The 22351-nt window shown below is 36.1% G+C and overlaps 1 protein-coding gene and 1 non-coding gene across 3 annotated transcripts; both read right to left on the bottom strand.

The window, feature by feature from the left end:
* Nucleotides 1-4033: 4033 nt before the first annotated feature.
* Nucleotides 4034-21148, bottom strand: LOC132641516 (SWI/SNF complex subunit SWI3C). 2 transcript variants are annotated; one of them, XM_060358545.1, is made up of 9 exons: nucleotides 20989-21148; nucleotides 20325-20849; nucleotides 15461-15996; nucleotides 14447-14810; nucleotides 14287-14360; nucleotides 12110-12249; nucleotides 8122-8195; nucleotides 7866-8050; nucleotides 4034-4963 (listed from the first exon to the last, which is right to left on the bottom strand). In XM_060358545.1, the coding sequence occupies exons 1-9, from the start codon at nucleotides 21005-21007 to the stop codon at nucleotides 4505-4507; spliced, it is 2376 nt and encodes a 791-aa protein (XP_060214528.1). In that variant the 5' UTR covers nucleotides 21008-21148; the 3' UTR covers nucleotides 4034-4504. The 2 variants fall into 2 exon arrangements, with proteins under 2 accessions (XP_060214528.1, XP_060214537.1); XM_060358554.1 differs by having other exon boundaries at nucleotides 14495-14810.
* On the bottom strand, nucleotides 9522-9650 carry LOC132619431 (small nucleolar RNA snoR83). The gene has a single exon (XR_009574718.1). It is a non-coding gene; the product is annotated as a small nucleolar RNA snoR83 (small nucleolar RNA).
* Nucleotides 21149-22351: the final 1203 nt, after the last annotated feature.

The following is a 22351-nucleotide window of genomic DNA, read 5'->3' as shown; positions in this document are numbered from 1 at the left end:
TGTCAAAGGCACGAGAACGAGCTTATAGTATGAAAGGAACAAGGGGTTACGTTGACCAGTGTCTTATTAATTAATATTCTTATTAATTTTAAGCGACAAAAGACATCAAAAAGAATCATATGACGACTTTTTAGACAAAAACTTGTACTGTTTGGTTACGTATTTCTTTATTTAGTTAAGATTCATACTCGAAATGATTGTCGTTGCTTAATCTTCTACGAACATAAAACAAAAAGGAAATGCGACTAATTAGACATTCTTCATAGTAGTTACGTTGTAAAAATTAGTCCCATCTTCCGACTAATTTTTTTATTTTCCACCTGGTGTTCGGTACCTTCATTGAAGCCCAACTACATCAAAATTCAGGTCGCGTAGTACTCCAGTCGGGGGGAAGCGCTCCCTACTAAGAATTTTCCTATCTTCGACTAATTTGCATGTCAAAGAACAATCCTTGAGGTATTTTCGAAAGGAAAAAAAAAAAAAAAAGAGGTCAAGTTTGAACAGCCAAGATTACCATAATAACTTGAACTGAAAAAGAATAATTATAGTTTTGAACCGAAAAAGAATAATTATAGTTCCAACTGAGATAATATAAGGTGCGTTGGGTAAGAAGGAAAATAATAATTTCCAAAAATAAGTCATTTTCTAGCAACCAAACACCAACAAATCTTTTTTTATGTTCTGCTCTAATAGTTCAATCCAAAATTTTAGAGAGTGTTGAATAGTGAAATACACTTTCTTTTGGATAAATATTTTGCTTCATACGAAACACGCTCACACGAATGGCTTAGCGAGACAAATTTTTAAAAAAAAAAAAAAAAAACAAAACAAACAAACCACAACTCCGGGTGGCTGCATTTACGATTTATAACAGACTACCACTTATAAATAATAAATAAACTAAAAATAAGAGAAAGTAGGAGTAATTACTCAGTATTACAATATTTGCCGACATCAACCTTAATCATTAACGAACGGACAATGCCAAAAATAGTAAAAAGTCAGAAGAACCACAAATAAAAGTACATAACAATGAATGGACCCATGAGTGACTAACTAGCTGGACTTCGAGCAGCGGTGCCTACAAAAGGTCGACCAAGTTTTCCTTGCTTATGTCACTTTTGAATTTTTTTTTTCTTTTTTATTGTTTTCATTTTTTCTACGTTAGCAAAATAATTACAATATTATTACATTAACTAGAGAAGCAAAATTCTCCAACCTCAAAAGACAACACCGTGACATACTAAGTGACGATATCTGTTGAATCTGCATCTTCTAACATTACATTCTTCAAAGACTTCATCATGTATACTCACTTCAAAGTGTGATGATTGAATTTTTTTATTTTATTGTTTTAAGGGGAATTTGGACTTATGCCCATTCATATATCGGTTAGGGGTGCTTATCGGGCGGTTCGGTTAGATAATTGTGCTTAACGGTTCGGTTTATCGGATATCGGTTTTTAAATATCTCAATCCGCTAACCAACTAATAAGATATCGGTTGGTTTGGTGTGAATTTAGCGGTTAACGGTCGGTTAGTGGTCGGTTTATCGGTTAATCAATAAAGTATATGAGATTTTTTTTTTCCTTCTATTGCTCGGACTATTGCATCAATACAAAATTATCAAAACACAAAAGGCTCAATATTGATAGTGTATAGGTTGCAAACTCACATTTGACTCTATTTCCTTCACATCGCATGATTTAAATGGAAGTATTACTCATGGTAGGTATTCTTGGGACACATGATTTTAAATTATTGGAAATACGAATTAAATTTTCCTACTAAAGTGTGTCAATGCCCATAAGAAAACTTATTTCTTTCAAACAACCACTAATAATTTTATCTCGTTCTCATCTTCACCATAGAAAAGGGAAGAAACATCCAAGGAAAGTAAAAATGTTTTGAATGATTTAAAAATGTTTTGAATGATTCTAGTTGGTAACATGAGATAATCAGAAACAAACACCAGGCAAAGCAAAAAGGAAAATGAGAAACTGCTACCATGTTGCGGGAAGAAAAATGAGTTTTAGGCTCAAAGATTAGTATTAGTATTTCTAATCTTTAGTACTTTATATACATAGGGATATATTTATAATTTAATTATTCTTAACGGGTTAACTGCTAAACAGATAGGGAAAATGAGGAAACCGTCCCCCGCACCGTTAAGCCGCTAACCATAAAATTCCAAACCATTCCCTATATCCGTTAACCAATTACCCGATACCAATAAATCAATAAACCAATTTTGCAGTTGCGTTATCGGTTGCGGTTCGGTTGGATAATTGTGTTTAACGATTCGGCTTATCGGATATCGGTTTTTAAATATCTCAACTCGCTAACCAACCAATAGTACATTTTGATTTTGGACCTTGTGATATTTGACCAAACACATTTATTTTAATTAATTAAATTATGCACTTGTAATCTCTCTGCTGGTAAATCTTCACAAACTTAACGAATCATACAACATCATATCATTAGACTACTCATATGTTATGTTAAGTTTGTGTTGTTACTTCATATTTGAGGCTACTATACTACTAAAAATAGTTTAAATGTAACATATTGCATACATAAACTGATTAAAACACATATTTTAATAAATTGAAGATTATATATATTTCATCATATTTTCACAAAGATCAAAACTAGAATTTACCGATAACGGAGGGTTGAAAGTGCTATGTTCTCTGTTATCCCCTAGTTTTAATGACCCAGAACCAATATTTCTAACCACGATTCTAATCTCCAGTTCAGTAGTGCATATCCGGTTTGGTAAAAGGAGCCAAAGGGATTCTACCATCAGAAATAATTTAATTTCTCAACAACAAAATTATACTATTCAACAAATTCTTACTGATAATAACAATTATAATAATTAATTTAAATTATAATATTTCAATTCACGTATTATAGCATCACAAAAGTCACATTTGATTATTGTCCAACCACACCATCCCGACACATTACACACTTCACATTCAAACTAAATGTACATCTTATACTGTGTGATCACAACAGTTTAATTACTTTGAGCCTGTTTGAATGGGCTTTAAAATAAGTCGTTTATAAGCTGAAAACAGCTTATAATAAAAAATAAAAAAAAAATTGGAGTAGGTTAACTTATTTTTTTGGCTTATAAGCTGTTTCAGCTTATGAGCTGTTTTAGATAAGCTAAGCCAAACGGGCTCAATTATTTTCTTGGACTTATTTTATGCGCAAAATGGCTTTAAGTTGGCCAGTCAAACACTCAAAAAAGCTGCAAACAGCTTATAAGCAACTTATAAGCCAATCCAAACGGGCTCTTTAACATTATAAGTACAAATGAACTTTGTTCTTGATGAAAAGAACTCTTTACCAATAATTCTCTAAAATCGCCCCTTCTGTGAGCAATTTTCGACCACTGCACTTAATAGGTAATATAGAAACAAGGTGAAATTCGGTTTATTCTGATTAAACGATAAAAATCAGTGGAGAAAAGGCCAGAATTTGGTTGATATGTTGGTGACTGCAGTAACTATTATCCCTGTTTCCAGAGTGAGCAATACCCTTATATTATCAATAGTTCAATACAGTTAGAACACTAGACATGTAGGTAAAGCGTCTTAAAGTTGAACGAGTTTATACATTGAAGCTCAGGTGCGGTTTAACCGACCCCAACTTGTTGGGACTGAGGCATAATGTTGTCAGGTTCGTTTAGCCAAACCCCAACTTATTTGGAACTGATGCATAGTTGTTGCCAAGTGTCGTCTAACCGCAAAGCTTAGAGCCTGTTTGGATGGGCTTATGCCTATAAGTTGTTTGCAGCTTATAAGCTAAAAAAAATAAGTTGGGGTAGTCTAACTTATTTTTTTGGCTTATAAGCTGTTTTAGATAAGTTAAGTTAAATGAGCCCAATTATTTTTTTGAGCTTATTTTAAGCACAAAATGACTTTAAGCTGGCCAGCCAAACACTCAAAAAAGCTGAAAACAGCTTATAAGCAACTTATAAGCCAATCCAAACGGGCTCTAAATTACTTTAGACATCATTACGAAACAACTACAAACGTAGGAATCCGCACAACAATTTTGTTACACGACTTCTATGATCAAGAAAAGGCATGTACCTAAAGACAGTCAATATTCCATTGCCTGTTTTCTCCATCTTCATTACCTGTACTGCACAGAACTACATTTCTAGATCCCTAGTTCTCGTACTTCTTGTTACCAAAAGCGTGTTATTTCACATTAGAAACCGAAATATAATACAAGTTGTTTCTATGAATTAAGTTTAGCTGCATAAAGCAGTAACTAATTTGAGCACTCCTGCTTGAGTAATCAGAGGCCAATGCACTGTCAGTCCGAGCTGCATCTTCAGTCGATTGGCTTCATTAATGTCTCAATCCGTCTGACAGAGCAATGCAACTGTAATTCCTTTGTTCTCTCGCCCCAATAATTGCGAAATGAAGAGAACTGATCAGTAAACTGAAGCAAATCCAAAGCTTAATCACACTCTTCAATCAACCTAAACCAGATTTCGTCCCAGATACAGGTCTGAGCATTGAATGACTGAGAGCAGGCTGTGAACTTGTTGGTGCATTAAACATACCGGGTGTTGAAGAGGATGGGTGTATTGCTGATAGTGGCAGCCGAGGCCCAAATCCATACATTCCTTGTTGTGGCATAAATGACATTTGGGGATGCATTTGTTGGTTGTTGCCATATCCAGAAATAAAATTTTGCTGTGGAGGACCTGAAACAACTTGTTGCCTACTATTTGACGTGTTACTGACCACTGCTGCACCAGCACCAGACACGCCCATTGGTCGGGAGACGCGAACCGAACCAGGTTGAGTTGTCATCATCCGAGCACGTTCTGTAGCAAAGCGTTGCCTTGTTCTCTCCAATTGTTCACATTCTTTCATTAACAAGGTCTCCACCTCTGCGAACTGCTTCAGCTTCAGCTCTAACCTCTTCAACTGTATGTACGAGGAAAGTAGTAGAAAGTCAAAATTGTTGCAAAGCAAAGGTCAAGAGAGAGCCATCCTTAACCAAACAGAGTTCAATGAAAACATAGAGATCCACAAAAGAAGCTCCCAGACCAACAATTTCCCTAACAATGCAGAGATAAGATACAAAAGGAATAAATGTAGCATAACCTGAAACATGAACTAGTAGGGACTTGAAATTTTCCTCTTTTTTCTTTTCAATAAGGGAACTAGTCAGGACTTGAATAAAACAGTCTTAGTACTGTATTACTTTTACCATTCTCAAAAAAGAAAGTGTTAGTACCATACTACCATCCCTTCCTTCCCCAGCAAAGGACAGCTGGGTAAATAAAACAGACTCAAAACTGTCCATCTGCTGCATGGCAGCATGCAATAGACATGAAACAAAACAATGATAAAAATAAATTAAATATCAAAAGTTATAGTTACCTTTTTCTCGGAAAAAAAAAATTATAGTTAACTGGTAAGTAGAATGGCAAACTTCGTTGGCTTATCGTTCCATTTTCTCCTCAGGTTATTTCCATGTTGCACTCTTTTTGAATTTTATATCGTTTATTTCTCTTGGGGCTAGATGGCATGCGGGTGAGAAGTGGTTATTATTCAAGTTACTTGCCACTGATGTCATGTCTACGGTTTCAAGCAAACACAAGAAAAATTATAGTGTCTAAGGGTTACTTGCTAGTAAATCCAAGGAGAATTTGAAATTTATCAACAATTTATTTTGCTGGCATCACATGTTGTCATCATAATGTTAGTACGCCCCACGTCATTTGAGGGAATGGGTTGATGTCTACTTATATGGTCTTGAACAATCCTCAACTTAAGACCTAGCTTTTGGGTTGAGTTAGGCCCAACATCAATTTTCTTTACATAGAGACCCTTGTGGTCCGGCCCTTCCCCGGACCCCGCGCATAGCGGGAGCTTAGTGCACCGGGCTGCCCTTTTTAGTCTTAGTCAAGACCCATCCCTATTCTTGGTTTATCCCATGTTATGTTGTCCACACTGCATATGACCAACTCTAGGTGTGTTACAACGTCCTACATTGGTTGAGGGAATGGATTTTTGGGTTGAACTAGGCCAAATTATTTTTTTTTTTTTATTAAGCACCGGGTGTCCGGGTCTCTTTGAGCCCCGACTAATCCCGGGGGTGCACAGGCCCTCGGCAAGGAGTTTCCCTGTGCACCACGGGTAATTCAGGGTTTTACCCCAGTCCGATGGCCCTCAGAAATTGTTTGCACCCAGTGGGTTTCGACCTTGAAAGGGAGCAAACCCCAAAGCTCAAGCCAATTACCACCAGGCCAACCCCTGAGGGTTGAACTAGGCCAAATTATCATTTTCTTCACATAGAAATTTTAATCATTTTTTACCAAATTCATCTAGTAGGACGCTAAACCACACCACCACCACCACCACCACCACCACCACCCCCCCCCCCCCAAAACCCTCCCAAACAGAAAAATACAATATATAACCCCTTTTTTGATAAAACTTTGAACAGAGTCAAACAAAAATTGGAACTATGAAGAAACACCATATAGAGCGAGGGTTTAAGGATGATAAGCAGACATGCTTGGTAAGAGATGAGATCGCCTTGTGGTGCCTAAATGCAGATAATTCAGAAATCTATATTCAAATCTTCTAGAAAAGATTCATGTCAGATAAACATGCAACATATAGAATTAGAATAAGATGGTTGAAATGGAAAATCGCTATGCGACAGAAAGATCCCTAACAAACTGAAGGACAAGTTCTATTGAACGCTCATCAATTTTATATGGGAGTAAGTGTCGGTCTTTAAGGCACAGCACATCCAAAGTATGAATGTTGTAGAAATAAAGATGGAACTATGGAAGCGGTCAAACAAAATTAGACATAATTAGAAATGATTATATCCGACAGAAGGTACAAGTAGCTGAAAAATAAAACGGAGAAGGCCACATAAACAATTTTGACCATGTCCTATGCGGACCTTCCTATGCACCAATCCTTAGGTCGGTCGGATAAAATGATGATTGAAGTGATACAAGGGAAACGAGGTAAACCTAAAATCATATGCAGAAATGTTATTTCAGAAGTCCAAAAAATCTAGATATAAGTGTGACAGTTATAGAAATCCTAGTGAGGTAAATTATTTACTATTGAAACATAATGTGCTTGAATAGAGCAGTGACGATTATTGCACAATTTGTGAAGTTAGGGTCTTTATTAAAAAGAAAATGAAAAAAATGAAAAAAAATGTGCTTGAATAGAGTATTAAAGATTCATATAGTTGATCTCTAGTTCAGGACTGAGGCATAATGAATTGATCCATATCATCCAGAGAAGGTGTGTTTGTGATGAACTCATCGGAACCTCAAACCACAACTCTTTGGTTACATCCCTCAAACCCTAATTCTTCAAATCCAAACTCTACCAACTTTTTGACCCAAGTGGATCCCATCAACTACTACCAACCAAAAAAACTTAAGCGCCAGTTCTTCAAAATGTTCAGCAGCCCACTGTTCGTTCAAGTTTCAGCAAATTAGCCCATTCCATCTCAACTCAGGTCTTGGATTTTGCTACTGAAATTTTTTACCCTTCAATCATACAGCACATAATGCCCCTTGGTAAAACTTTCAAGAATAGTTGGACCCATTGTGAGTATGTAGTGCACCCATAAAGGCCCCTTATAATTGGCAAAACCCAAATGCCCAAAAGTAAAAGATGGCAATAGAGAGCTCAACCAAGCAAAACGGGAAAGAAAGCGGATGAAATGGACTCAACAGGGGGTCAATTAATACCTAATGATATGTGAAAATCTAACAGGTTACAAATTGGATATACATAAAGGAGTTTGGAGCTAAGTTCACAAACTACGGTATCAGCAGATCACCTGATGGTTGATTATGTTTGCAGATAATCGTTGAATCTCACGTTCTTCATGGTCAGCAAAAAGCTTTGATTTTATAGCTGCAGCTGCAAGACCAACTTTAGCAGCAGCTCTTACACTTTCAGTGGATAATGGAGCACCTCCAGCATCCTGTTGACCCCGTGGACCTTGTCCTCCAGACTTTTCATCTGAGAAGATTATATTAGAAAGTTTTTAAAGGATGAAACAAGAACAGTACTAGTTCAAAATTTACATCCACCTTTTAGCTGATGCGAATTTCCAACATCACCATGAGGACTTCCACTCTTTCCAGGCATTCTTCCTACACTGGTCCTGCAAGATTTGAGGTAAGTATGTACCTTCAGATTACTAGGGCGATTAGAGATGTTTCATCCATCATTTCCACACGAAACTAATACATTGTGTGGTATTACCAACTACTGAATGCAACAAAATGCATGAAGCCAAGCATCCTTCGTTTTTTTCTCATAATATTTGCAAAAGGAAAAAATAGCTACCCTTGTATTAACATGAAATTTAAATTTTATTGTTGGTTTATAGTGAAGTCGCCTTTTGCTGTGTATTTGAGAGAATGAAACCATTATAAACTTGACTGCCTCCAAACTTGAATAGTAAAGCTCATTTAAGTTTCCAAAAGTACAAAATTTCAATACTGAAAAGGTGCTCACCTTTTGCCTCATCGAATGTGGATCACATTGCATTATGATTTCAACTATCAAAAGAGTGTATTCAGTGAATTGAGAAGTGTGATTCATTCTAGCTTACAGCTAATGTGAGACGTATGATTTCTACACTACTGGCCAAGGAACTGCTGACTGAAAATGATAGGGTAAGGGTTCATGCATTACCCACGGTGGCAAAGTGTACTATGCCACTGAAGCATTCATGAGCATAGGCAAGCACATGAACAATAGAAAGAAACAAAATTTCCAGCATTAAGACTGACTTAATGCCCAAAGTAGAATTTTTAGTGTTAGTGCCATTTTAGCTTCAGAGTGATGACTATAGCTGCTTAATGAGCAGGACAGCTTTTGATAAGTTATTTGATCCATAAGAGATCTGTTATTGTCTCTTTCTTCCATGCTTGGAGACGAAAACACTTACTGTCCACACATCATCAGGTCCTTCAATTATTCTATGAGAAGAAGCAGTGTCGGCAACAAAAGAAACAGTGAGAAAAATAGGGTAAATTCGGTTACTCAGCCTTATTTGTGTGTGTGTAAATATTTAAACCAAAACAAACCGAAAGCTAGGTATGGTTCACAGTTAACCTTTTTCATTCAGTTTTTTCGATTTGCCTTTTTGGATTGTGCCTATTCTAAACTTTGGACTTTTATTGGGCTTATAATTTTTTCTATTCGGGTAAGGGCCTATTCTTTTTCGTAACAGAAAATGCTACTTCTGCTCTTCTTTCAAGCTACTGATACCTGAAATGAAAGGATGAAGAGGAATTCTAAAGTCTAAACTAAGGAAAGGAATTGTAAGTACCTCTTTATCACTAATTATATTATAGCTTATTGTTTCATAGAGTTCATCAAAGGCGAAATACGCATGTCCCATGAGTGAATTGATTTCTTTATATCGATCAAAAAGAATAAGTCAATTTTTTATTTTTTTTGCATCAATGAAGATAAATTTGTGTGTATGGAAAGGTATTATTGAAACGCCCCCGGGAAAAAAGAAAGGTGCTATCAGCAAACTCCCAATATCAATATATGCCTCCCATTATAAGAAGAATAAGTCAATTGATTTCTTCTAGTTCAAGATATATTGTAGTTGAAATCAGTTTCAATTTAGAGTCCATTAGATTTGTGTAAAAGTGAAGCGAGTATGATCATTTATAGTAAATTCAGATTTTATGGCAACATTAGTATTTTTATAGAATTAAACTTACAATGGAAAGTCGATATTAATCACTCGGGCAAACACTACCCAAGTTAAGACAGAAGATGTGCACTATCTTTTTAAGTCCATGTGAAACCAGTTAAGATAATCTAATTGCAAGGATACAAGTAAAAATCAGGCAGTTACACATCCAGCAGCATGGACAGAAGAGTAATCATTCTAAATTGTATTTGTTTTTTCCTAAGAACCAAAATTTCGGTGTTTCTTTTTTCCAAAAGAAATGAAACCAAACCAAAGAATCAAATTTACAAAATCATAAAATGAAACTGAACCGAAGAACCAAGAAAGCATGCAATTCAGTTTCAAACGGTTTCCAGTAAAGTACTATGTATGCGTAACCCTAGGAAAGAGTAGTGCTAGAGGAATCACAAGTTTCCCGAAACACGCACATCAAAGTTTCCCCTATTCATCTTTTCTAAGGTTCTGGTTTACCTATATCACTTGTCCCAAAAATTGAGGAATCACAAATTTCCCGAATCATGCACATCAAAGTTTCCCCTATTCATCTTTTCTAAGGTTCTGGTTTACCTATATTACTTGCCCTTAAAATGGAGGAGGTAAGGATTACAGTAATTGCAGATTTCTTGAGAAAATATAACCAATATCTAACAGAAACAATGAATATCATATGGAAGAACTTAATAACCCAGTTGCACAAACAATGGGAGGACACCCAACAAGTAGAACCCTGGAGCAGAGACATTTACTAAGTACCATGGGGGCCACTTACATATAACATTAGCCCCTTCTGTGTTCAATCAAGGGGAAAAAAATGAAGCATTAGGCAAAGCTGCATGTTCTGCCATTGTAGTATCTGTTACAGGTGACAGTTAAGAGGCAAGGCATGCAACCCAGCATATGCACAGCTAGGGATGTAATTGTGTCCAATTAGAAAACCATACATGTGGCAGCATGCAACCCAGTTTCTTGCATCTCGTAATTTAGTGATAAAAAGGCAAAGCAACATGTTCTGTCACCATAGTTTCCCTACCACAGGTGACAGAAATATGGTTTGCAAGCCAGTTCCATGCAGCTAGGATTGTTATGTGGCAGAGCAAGTATAACATGGCGACATAACTAATTATGTACTAAAAAATCGCTATCAGATGTGCCCTTTGCTTCCATTTAGCATACTGTATACCTGTGCATATAATGGACTGCTCGTATCTCTATAACTGGAGAAGATCAGTGTCCTCTTAGTTACTCCAAGGTGTAACTAGCTCGGTAATAGCAACAAAAATGGAGCTACATAGATGCAGCCAACAAGATTCTTAGACTTAAATGCTCCCAAAGCACGGGGGTGTGCAAATAACAGAGATGACTAATAGGGGTTTTTTGGATAGGTAACGAGATGACTAAAAGGGAATGAGCAATTAAAATGGTGAAATACAGGATTTCATGTAGCACAAAATACCTAATGCAGAAGGTAGAATGAGGAGAAACACTTGAGCAGTTGAAAACGAAGAAGAGAAGGTTGTGGGATGTTCCAAATGGGTCTGACTTCAGGCCTCAGTCAGATGGGGATGTGAGGTGCTCAGTTTGCTGGCCAAGGACATGGACGGAGAGTCAAGAACTCAAGTTCAAGTTAAATGAATAAAACCAAAAATAGACTGTTCCCCATGTTTTGCTGTCTTTAAGAAGTTTCTTTATAAGGAAAGATTATTTAACTGCATTTAAGAAGTTCTACCAAGGCTAGTAGGTAGTCACGTTTATCCTTTCTTACGAGTAGTTATATTGCTCTATAGTTTCTTGTCTCTTGATTACTGCGAGTATCTGTTGGTTTATAATGGCTTATTTACTTTCATTGTTTTCATTTTCATAATTGCTTTGATTTGTTTGCCCGTATCTAACCTTTCATATGCCTTTTCTTGAGCCGAGGGTCTTCCGGAAACAGCCGCCCTACCTAAGGTAGGGGTAAGGTTTGCGTACTCTCTACCCTCCCCAGACCCCACGTTGTGGGATTCACTGGGTATGTTGTTGTTGTTGTTATTTTAGAAGTTCTACCGTGCAGTACACACTTACATATCTTGTTTTTTCTCCAGGTCATGACTCACGTACTTATTGTATGCAATATTTATGTTGAACCAGCAAAGAACCAAAAGTGAACTGCAGAACCCTTATATAAGAATTCATTAATCAGTGGTGATAAAAATTGTGTTGATAATGGTAAAAGCAACTAAAGTAGAGGAAACTTCAAGCAGATCTGCATGGCAGAAATTCCCAAATTTTTCATATAATTAATCATGGGTGAAATAGAACTAGCATGCCGAATAGAATATAAATACAGAAGTGACGAAGAAAGAGCAGTAGAAAATACACACCCATTATTTGCTGTAGATCCATCCATCTGAGTCATGTTCCGTGATGCACTTAAAGTATCATCCTTAGATAATGCTGCCAAGGATGCATGGGCACATGCTGCAGCAACTCTCGGTCCAACAGCAGATGCCAGAAAAGCAACCTACAGACAACAACAGACAGCTAAATCTTTTTTCTTCTTTTTATTGATATCTCATTATAAGAGAACAACAGAAAGCTAACTCTCTTTTCTTCTTTTTATTGCTATCTCATGATAAGAGTCATCAGCACTGAACTGTCTATATTTTAGATGGTACGGCATAGTCAATTTAAATGTACTCCAGATAGCTGCTTAATAGAGAACATACATCAGAAAATTCTAGTACATAACAAGTTATGTGGAAGACCAGGGATAGGTGAGAAAGTATAAAAACGAAATTGTTGATATAAGCAATTTCTACACCACACCACCTAGTGGAAAAGGGATCAGATAGAGATATACGAGTTAAGAGAATCAAGACACTAACCACCTCAAACTCAGAAAAAGTCTCATATTCTAATAAAACTGGATCCTAAGAACAGGTACTTCCAGGTCCAGAGCCTCAAAGGCTTCCCTTGTTTAATTCTATCCAAGCAATATACAGTTGCATATGCAGCAACGCAACAAAAGTGGAAAGGTACTAGATCATGATTTGGGATCTGATAGATCATTTCAGGATGTCAAAGGAAACGGTGAATAGATTGCAGTAGAGAGATATTGAAATAAGAACTTTAAATTTAAAAAGTGAAAAGAAAGACACTAATAAATGAGAAGGCCATACAAAATGGGGCAGATCTGGAGATTATATCATTCATTTTTGGAATGAAAAAGGAATATAACCAGGCATGTTAGTTTTATCAAATTCAATTCCGAATCTTCTCTTTAAGAAGCATCATAATGAATCTATACGTGTTTCATTGCTTCAACATTTTTACTATTGTAAAAGATCTTTTTTTTTTTTCATTATGGTAAAAGCATTGTCAAAGATCTTTTTAAGCAACCATCTCACATGGAAGACTTGCATAATGTTTCTCATATATAGTTCACCTCCTAACTCCTATGTTGACGACTATCTCACCAATCACCATAAGGAGATTATGGGACCCCTCTGCAAGTTAGACAAACGAGGATAGCCTAGTTCTCTAACAACCTACCTCAATGAAATAACTAATCTGAAGAGAGATGGTACTAAGAATCCGTCCGTCGTAGTTTATTAAAAGTAGTTGATAAGCATGAAAAGTAGTTTTAAGAGTCGAAGGTTTGATTAAAAGTAGTTGATAAGCATGAAAAATAATTCTAAGTGTTGAAGTTGATTTCCACTATTGTTCTTGTGGAAAATGTCCAAGTCTGTCACAGTGCCAGGGAACGATGAGTTGGAAAGCTGAAAACAGAGGTCAATTCACAGTGAAATCTCACTACGATAGCTTGATTTCAGGAGGACTTCAGGATAATTTTTGTCCTTGGAAACAGATCTGGAAAACTAATGCTTCTTACAAGGCGATGTGTTTCTCGTGGTTGGCGGCTCATAAATCAAGCTTGACCCAGGATAACTTACAAAAAAACAAAGAGGATACCAACTGTGCTCCAGGTGCTCTTTCTGTGGATCCAGTTCAGAGAGCATATATCATTTGTTTTTGCACAGCTACATCACTGATCAATTATAGCAACTGTTCGTTAAGATGGTGGGACTTAAATGGTGCGTGCCCAGAAAGACAACTGGGTTTCTGAAAAGCTGAAACATCAAGGGTAAGAACAAGAAGCAAAGAAATAGCGGTACACTATTCCATCCTGTATGTGGTCCATTTGGAGGGAAAGGAATATGAGGTGCTTTGAAGACAAAGAAAGTTCTATTCAGACGATCAAATGAATTGTTTACTTTTGTTTTATCTTTGGTGTAAGCAGAATTTAAAAGTAGTACCTCCCCAATTTCACGCAGAGAGAGAGATGAAACAAGGAGGAATAGGATACTAAAAGAGAAACAAACTATGGAAATCAAAAAACATATTCGCGTTCTTAACAAGTGTCCCCACCCCAAAAAAAGAAGGCAGCATTGTTCAAGAATCAACAGATATCGTCGCAGAAACTAGGAACTAAAGTCTCTTCACATGACAAAGAGAAATAAACATTCATGAGAGCATGCTGACTATAACAAAGTCTTACCAGGGACATTACTGGATTTCCAGAGTTCTCAAATGGAAACTTACTATCAGAATCAAGGTTTTCAGTGCTTGGTCCTGCATCATAAAAGGATGAAGGAAGAATGTTAAAGATTCAGTGTTGTAATCATAATAAAGAGAAATGAGAAAGTCCACGGTCTCACCCGCAAGATTCCCATTCAAAATTGAATACGATTGGTTACGATCTTCACCCGTGCAAGAACTCGAGGGACCAGATGCACCTGGAAGTTCAATTTTTTCCAATGGGGCACCATCCACAGGAAGGCGGACAAAATGAAGGATGCACTGTGCCTTTGACTTGGTGCCAACATGTTCTGCAATCTGATTCCAGTTTTCATTGTAGAGTTGCATTCCCTCGAGAAGCAATAGCGTTTCTTGGTCAGTCCAAGTATCTCCATCTAGATCTCCATAATCTTTCATAGAGCTCACCTTGAAAAAATCCAAGCTAGAGTGACCAGGAACAAATCTACCCTCGTGGAAGCAATCCAAACACAATAGAATATCAATCTGTCAAAGAAAATGCAAGTCAGCTTTGAAGGCATCCACTCAAGAATATTCATCAAAAGAAGTTATGTAATTTCATGCCTATGTGCCAAATGAAACGCAAACTTTTTAGTCGCACATAAATTTCAGCCCAAACAATGTTTCTAAGAGAAAATTTTCATAAACTCAGATCCTTTTTGGCTTGCAAGAAAGGTTCTTACATTAATGTTTTTCCTTCTTTTGTTAACCTTTTCGCAACCTTTTTACTGAAACTCTGGTAACAGCTAAATCTAACTCTGACACATATCAGTAAATAAAGCAGAAGATCTTATGGAACCCCACATCTCTCTACCAGAAAAAAGCAGCAAAGGGACTAAATGCTGATATGGGTCTTCCTCTCGCCCTGATCAAGAAAGTAACTTATTGCGCATTGAAGCAATGAGAATGTTTTTACTACACATACACATCCTTTAAACTGAACGAACAACACATTGTTCTATTACATAATACATAAAGCTCTCAAAGCAATTACTCCCTTCCCATCCACTATAGAAAATAATGCCTCTAAAATTTGTTCCATTAAGAAATAACTGGAGGAACTTAACAAGCATTTACTGATACTTCAATTTTATCCGTAACCAGCAAATAAAGACAACAGTAGATGTGTGATATACCTCCTTCTGTGACTGGTAGTACGCGAGAGAAACAGGCCGAGAACAGCAATTGCATCTTATTTCAGACAACAGTTCTCGGATTGAGTTGTCAAAATCGGAGTCATCATCGCAGTCACGCACAAGTTCAGGATAAACATCTTTTGCCTTCAGGCGACATTTAGGCTTGTCAAACTGGACTAAGCTGTCAATAGACTTCAAACCAGCTACTGGAACACAGACATCACTGTTTGAGTCCTCATACAAATATGTGCCATCTTTTGGGGCCTCACCTTTAGGAGGAGCAGCACAGTAGTTGATGATCCCCCAATGATCAAGAAATCTTGCAATTCGAGTTACATCATCAGCACTGACACCAGCTACTATCCCATGGCAATCAGCAACTGACAAGTGCTTTACAGGAGACTCCATATACTTTGCAACAATACAATTTCTACATTCCATGTATTTTTCGGGTGTATGTTCAGTTGACTTTCCAGAGAAAAAATGCGGCACCACTTGTCTTTCCAATCTGTGCACAGTATTAGGTGAAAACCAATCTGCTTGCAGAGGGATAACAAAGGGTCAGTTAGACAGAGATCTGAGACCATAAACAATAATACATAAATGAGATACCAGTATAAATATCTAAAACAGTAATTGAGCTACACATGGATAACCATGAGCAACACAGACAACATTCATTTTGAGAAGAAATCAATGAGTAATCTAAAAAGTACTGCAATGGAGTACTAAACTGGCATCTAGTCTCAAAAGTAAAAGAGAATATAATCCAAATATAAATCCAAGAATGCTACTCTATACTAGAAATAAGCAGCACGTATGCTTGTATCCAGAAATACTCTGTACTGTGCTCAAGTCAAGTGCACCATAATTGTCAAGCATAGCATTTCCATTTTCTTTTATATTGAAAAATTCCCTGCGGGCTTCTGAGCCGACTCCAGTTGGCGCATAGGTTCAAAACTCCAACTATGAGCCTGCCCCATCTACCTTCCTCCCAACTTGAATACCAGGCCTTTGACTGCGGCAGAGTTCAACCTAATGCATATATTACATATTGCGTCTAACCACTGAACCAAAGTCCTTGGGGCCATTTCCAGATGATTTTAAGAATTCTGATTCTCAAAAATCCCAAATACAACCATTTTAAGAACCGTGATTTTATTTTATTTTTCTGATCAAGTAAATGTATTTCATATCGAAGAAACCGTGAATTTCTTCGTACCTAACCACCAAGAGACAGACTTCTTATTCTCAGACAGATTCACTCCGCAATCTAGGCAACTTTGTCAAAAATTAAGCACTACTGAATTTTAAAAGACCTTAAGAGCCTGTTTGGAAAGCCACCTGGTAATTGGAATTGGTGTAATTACTACCCTAATAATTACATAGCCTAGTAATTACACAGTATTGTAATTACAACGACCTGTTTGTTTGTCATAATGTAATTACAGTGTAATTACAAGCGTGCTGTTTGGTTGCACATGTGTAATTACACAGTTAGTTTAATTTTAAAATAAATTTAATCATAAAAATTTAAAATTAATATTTAAAAATTATGTGCATATATAAATGATATTAAATTAGTTATTTAATAATACATTGTTTCTTGAAAATATGTTAATTAATAATCATATATTTGTAACTAATATTGTAAAAAAAATTGATATACAATTTCAAATTAATAATATTTTACTTTTAATTGATTATAAAACTTAAAAGCATACCTTTTTTGTGAGAACATCATGGGATTGGATGTTTGAAAAAAAAAAAGAATATTTATAAATATAATGCCACAGCATTATCCAAATGTTTAACAATAATTCTATCAACTGTACATGAAAAATAAACAGCATGCAATGTGAAATAACAAGTTAATAATATTAAAGCAAATATTTTTAAAATCGAAAATATAACCTGAATTCAAAATCCAAAAGATTCTTTTTTTTAACATAATACTCTTATGTAAAATTCCAACGTTACATAAGTAAGTTTCAACGTAACATAAGTAAATACTCCTATAATTCAAAAGAAAGGAAAAATATAAGTCTATAACCTCATTCCCAACGAAATTCTACTTTAATAACGTCACTCATTATATGTCAAGTTTGTTAATGACTCATTCTTTCTAATATTAAGAGATGTAGTTTCAAAAATTAGAATATTAACACGATTATGCTAAATAAATAAAAAAAAAAAAAAATATATATATGAGCAATTATATGGAACCACAAGAAGTAAAGGTTGCGAATGAGAAGAAAGGAAATGAAATATAAATACTATAAAAGAAAAATATATTTTAAAAAATAAAAATAATTAAAAAGTAAAAATAAGAAAAAATTAAATAATAGAAATAAAAAATAAATTAAAAAAGAAAAGAAATTAAAAAAGTTTAAAAAAAATAATAGAAATAAAAAATAAATTAAAAAAGAAAAGAAATTAAAAAGAAATAAACTAAAAAGTAACCCTGTAATTACATGGTGTAATTACACCCAATTCTCAGCCCCCCCTTGAGAATTGGAGAGTGTAATTACACCCTCTCAATTACACTCAATTCCCACCTAACTGTGTAATTACCTGGTCAAACAAACAGGCCAAACTGTGTAATTACACCCAATTACACTCAATTCCAATTACCTGGGTGGCTTTCCAAACAGGCCCTAAGGCAAACTACTTTTATAGAATATTGGTACCTGCCGGCTGCCGCTCACCTCGCGAGATAAATCTGGTTGATTCAAGAGGTAATTGTTTTAACCTTTTAGAAAAGCATAATTAATTTGGTAAAGCCCATGCAAGAAATTTAACCTTGATAAAAAATGGCACAGGTTAATCTTAGGATTCTAAGAGCCTGTTTGGATTGGCTTATTTTAGGTGCTTTTAAGCCAGAAAAGCTTTTAAGCACTTTTATAGTGTTTGGGTAAAATAAGAAAAGTGTTTTTAAGCACTTATTTGTAAGCCAAAACAACAAAAATAAACCAAAAGCCATAAGCTAGAATTTCTAACCTATGACTTTTGGCTTATAAGTCAAAAGCATAAGCTCATCCAAACGGTTCTAAGTAAGATGAGTTTGTACTCCACACATGCAAATCTTAGCATTCATGTCTATAGTTCAGTTGGACCAAAACAAAGAGTCTTTAGTTTAGTAAGTTTACTCTAGCATCTATTCCACAAGTATGGCACCTACATTAGATTTGGACACTAAAGTAGAAAAGAGGATTCTTTTTTGATTGTTTGTAACGTCTAAAGTACAAAAGAGGATTCCAAGTTCTTATTTTATTTTACTCTCTAAATAGGATTGGAAAGTTAATAATTACAGTGTGTTGAAATATCCCAAATCCTGCAAGCAGAAAGCCAAGTTATAAATGATATTAAGTCGGACAGAAGACAAGTTATTCACCCTGCAGTAACTCATAAGTTTGTATTACTTTGCTTTGCTTAGCTAATAAGTTAGGTAGATTCATATTTTTCCTTGATATCACATACACCTCTTCTGACCTATGTTGCACGGACTCTTCAAAAATATAGTCGGGTGCGTGTCGGATACTCCAAAAGTAGTGCATTTTTGAAGAATCCGACACGGGTGCGGCATCGAAAGTGAAGAGTCCGCGCAACTTAGCTTCTGACCTATCAAATATTCTATAAGATACACTCCTCCTGGTGATGAACATTATGGTTTGGTATTCATTTATGATTTTTGAACCGGAAGGTCAGCAGTACCCAAAAGAAAGTGGAAGGGAATTCATATAATCGCTACAAGTGTCTATATCACGCCTCTTTAAGGTCCCATTGCCAGTAGGCACATTGATTTGATAGGGGAGCAATTACCCTAGATGCTAGGGTCAGAGATTGCTTCATCTCCTAAAGTTCTACAAATTAGGAAGTTAAATCCAACGATCATAATTGCCCGTCGAAATACTAATAATAGTATCATTGGGAAATGCAACTACCTTATTTCCCAAAATTAGTCAAGTCCTGACAGAAAAATGCAGAACTTCTACTGTACAATTGAGAAATCTTCCAACAGTCGACACCTTCAGATAGCGGAAAAAAAAAAGAAAAAAAAAAAGGCATACTATGCATACTACAGATCTAACTCATAGTCCATCCTTTCTTGCTCAAAATCATTACCCCATAGGGAAGTTACGAGTGCAGCCAGTAGAAATCATCATCTTTGCTGCTGTTATGGCTACACTTGGTAGATGATCTCCTTTGACATGCTAACCATTTCATCCTATTTACATTTGTTGGGGGCGCCAAAAATTTCAAACAACTTTGATCGGTATTCAACTAAGCCCCGTTAAGTAAGATGGGAGCCAACACAAAGCTAACAACCTTTATTAAACAGGAACCCTAATATAGACACAGTAGGATCAATTGAGCTGGCAAATCTAATGTGCTTACAAGCATCTTTTTCCTTTTATTTTTGAGTTGGCAAATCTAATGCAAACAAGTAGTTGGCAAATCATTGGGCAATGCAACTACCTTATTTCCCAAAATTAGTTAAATCCTGATAGAAAAAATGCAGAACTTCTACTGTACAATTAAGAAATCTTCCAACAGTTGAACTTTTCAGAATGCCAAAAAAGAAGGCATACCACAGATCTTACACAACTCACTTTAACTCATAGTCCATCCTTTCCTGCTCAAAATCGATATTCACCAACAAACAACTATTTTGGAGTCAGACCTCTCTATAACAACATTTCACTATAACAGCCATGTTTTCAGTTGGAACCAATTTTTCATGTTATGTTATATTACATGTCTTCTGTTTCCTATAACAGCATACTCCAAAGCATACAAAGGTTCCGTCAACTATGGAAATGATACACAAACAAATATCTCTATAAGCACATTGTATGAATACCTGCGTGCATAGGGACAACATGAATTCTCCCAGCACTTCCATAACGCTTAACAACACCGCGACCAGGCAATATCCTCGGAGGAGTAATCACATACGAACCACCACCACCACTTTCCTCAGTCAACAACGCGTGACAATCTACAGGCACAAACGAACGCGCCTGTAGCTGGCCATAGGACACATTCTCCAAAACCACCCCACCACCATTACTCTGCCTAGTCTCCCCACTCAACCCCGCCTTCTCTATCGCCACAATACTCGCCACAGACGAATGTGGCCGCGTTACAGCACGCTTTACCACTACAGGAAACTCGCTAATTCGCTCCCTGATTTCCGAAACCAACTCAACAGAGTTGTTGTTAAAACTTCGATCCACGTTATTAGGGTTTTCGTCTTCAATTAATTCCTGTTGGTCAATGTCTTCTTCCACGTCATCGTCTTCTTCAAAAACGTCGTCGTCTTGATGTTGGTTCTTCTGTTTCCTTAATGGCTCTCGCTTCCGCTTCCTCCATCTATTCCTCGTCTCTACAAAATAACAACAACAACAATTACCACGTGGATCTGTTGCACAACTAAAAAAGTAAAAAGTGAAATTACACCAAGGTGAATCAAATACAAATTAAAAAAAAAAGGGGGGGGGATGGGGGGTTTATTTTGTGTGAACCTGAGGAGGAAGCAGGCATTGTTGAGAAATTTGGGGGTTTAGGGGTGATGAGGAATTTGGAGGGGTGGGTTGGTTTAAAGGAGAGATTTGTGGGGTCTTTGAGAATTGAGATTGCTTGTTTGTTTTGGAGAGAGAAAATGGGGAAAGGGGGGTTGTTTTTGAGCTGTCTTGGATGGATATAATTTTGAGCTCTTTTTTGGAATTTTGTTTGGCAGCTGTGTTTTCCCACAAATATAATTTGTTTTCAAGGCAATCTTTTGCTGGTATGGCTGTGTGAAGTCACGCGCTGTAATAGAGACAGAAACGAACGCGCTGAGAAAGTAACGTAAAGGTAATTAATTTATTTTTATTTATTTTTTCAGTCCTTGATGCTTAGCTAATAGACACTTTGTAGCTGTAGTACCTGCTTGAAATTCTGTTTTCGGCCATCAAGTTTGACAATATTCAGATATCTCTATTTTAATTGCTTCTTACCAGTGATCGAGTTTGAACAACAGAACAATAGGTGGTCATAATAATCAAAAAATCGAACCCCAACCGAATTAGTTTGGTTCTTCAGTTTCGATTCTTTGATCGTTGTCGATTTTAATTTTTAAAAAGTTCAATTCGTTTTAGATTTTGAGGTACCCGGTATTTGTGTTAAACGAAAAACTGCACTATTTTGTGTGTGAAAGTTATATGTTTCCCATTGTATGACTAATGAAGACTTCTAAAAGTCAATTGAGAAACAATGACAGCCATTCTCTTTTAATTAATAATTAAATACTGACTGATCTTCCTTTCAAGCTTTTCTTTTGCTATTGTTCGTTCATTTGTTTAACCGTTAGTTGATTGTTTCTAGAAGGAAATGAGAAAAAAAAAAAAAAAAGGCTTCATATTAATTAATTAAGGAAGGAGAGTTGTCAACATATTCAAAATATTGAAGCAGAAATAAGTCTAGTATATCTGGTTCATACCAAAGAATCGAATTCAACAAAAAAAAAAATCGAACAGAACAAACTATTGTCATGTATTTGATATATTTAATCGAAGAATTAAAGACTGAAGTTCCTAAAAATAGGGTCGGACAAATTAAACGTCACCTCTACCAAAACATATTTAGAACCTCTATATTAAATGATTCTTACCTCTAATTGCACTTACATAGCAACTATATGACTGACTTGGCTAGAGTTATTTCGACTTTAGGAAGCAATCTTCAAAATTACAATCTATCAAAGTAATGCACCCTTTTTGTAATGTTTCTCCCATTTCTTCATTCTTGAATGATGGAGAAACTTGTTTGCATCTTTTAGACTTATCACCTGCTCGTGCAAGAAAAGGGTCTTATAAAGCCACTAGATTTACAACTTTCACCTCCACC

The sequence above is a fragment of the Lycium barbarum genome, chromosome 1, assembly GCF_019175385.1.
Source record: "Lycium barbarum isolate Lr01 chromosome 1, ASM1917538v2, whole genome shotgun sequence".
Taxonomy (NCBI): Eukaryota; Viridiplantae; Streptophyta; class Magnoliopsida; order Solanales; family Solanaceae; genus Lycium; species Lycium barbarum.
This window is presented reverse-complemented; position numbering and strand designations above follow the sequence as displayed.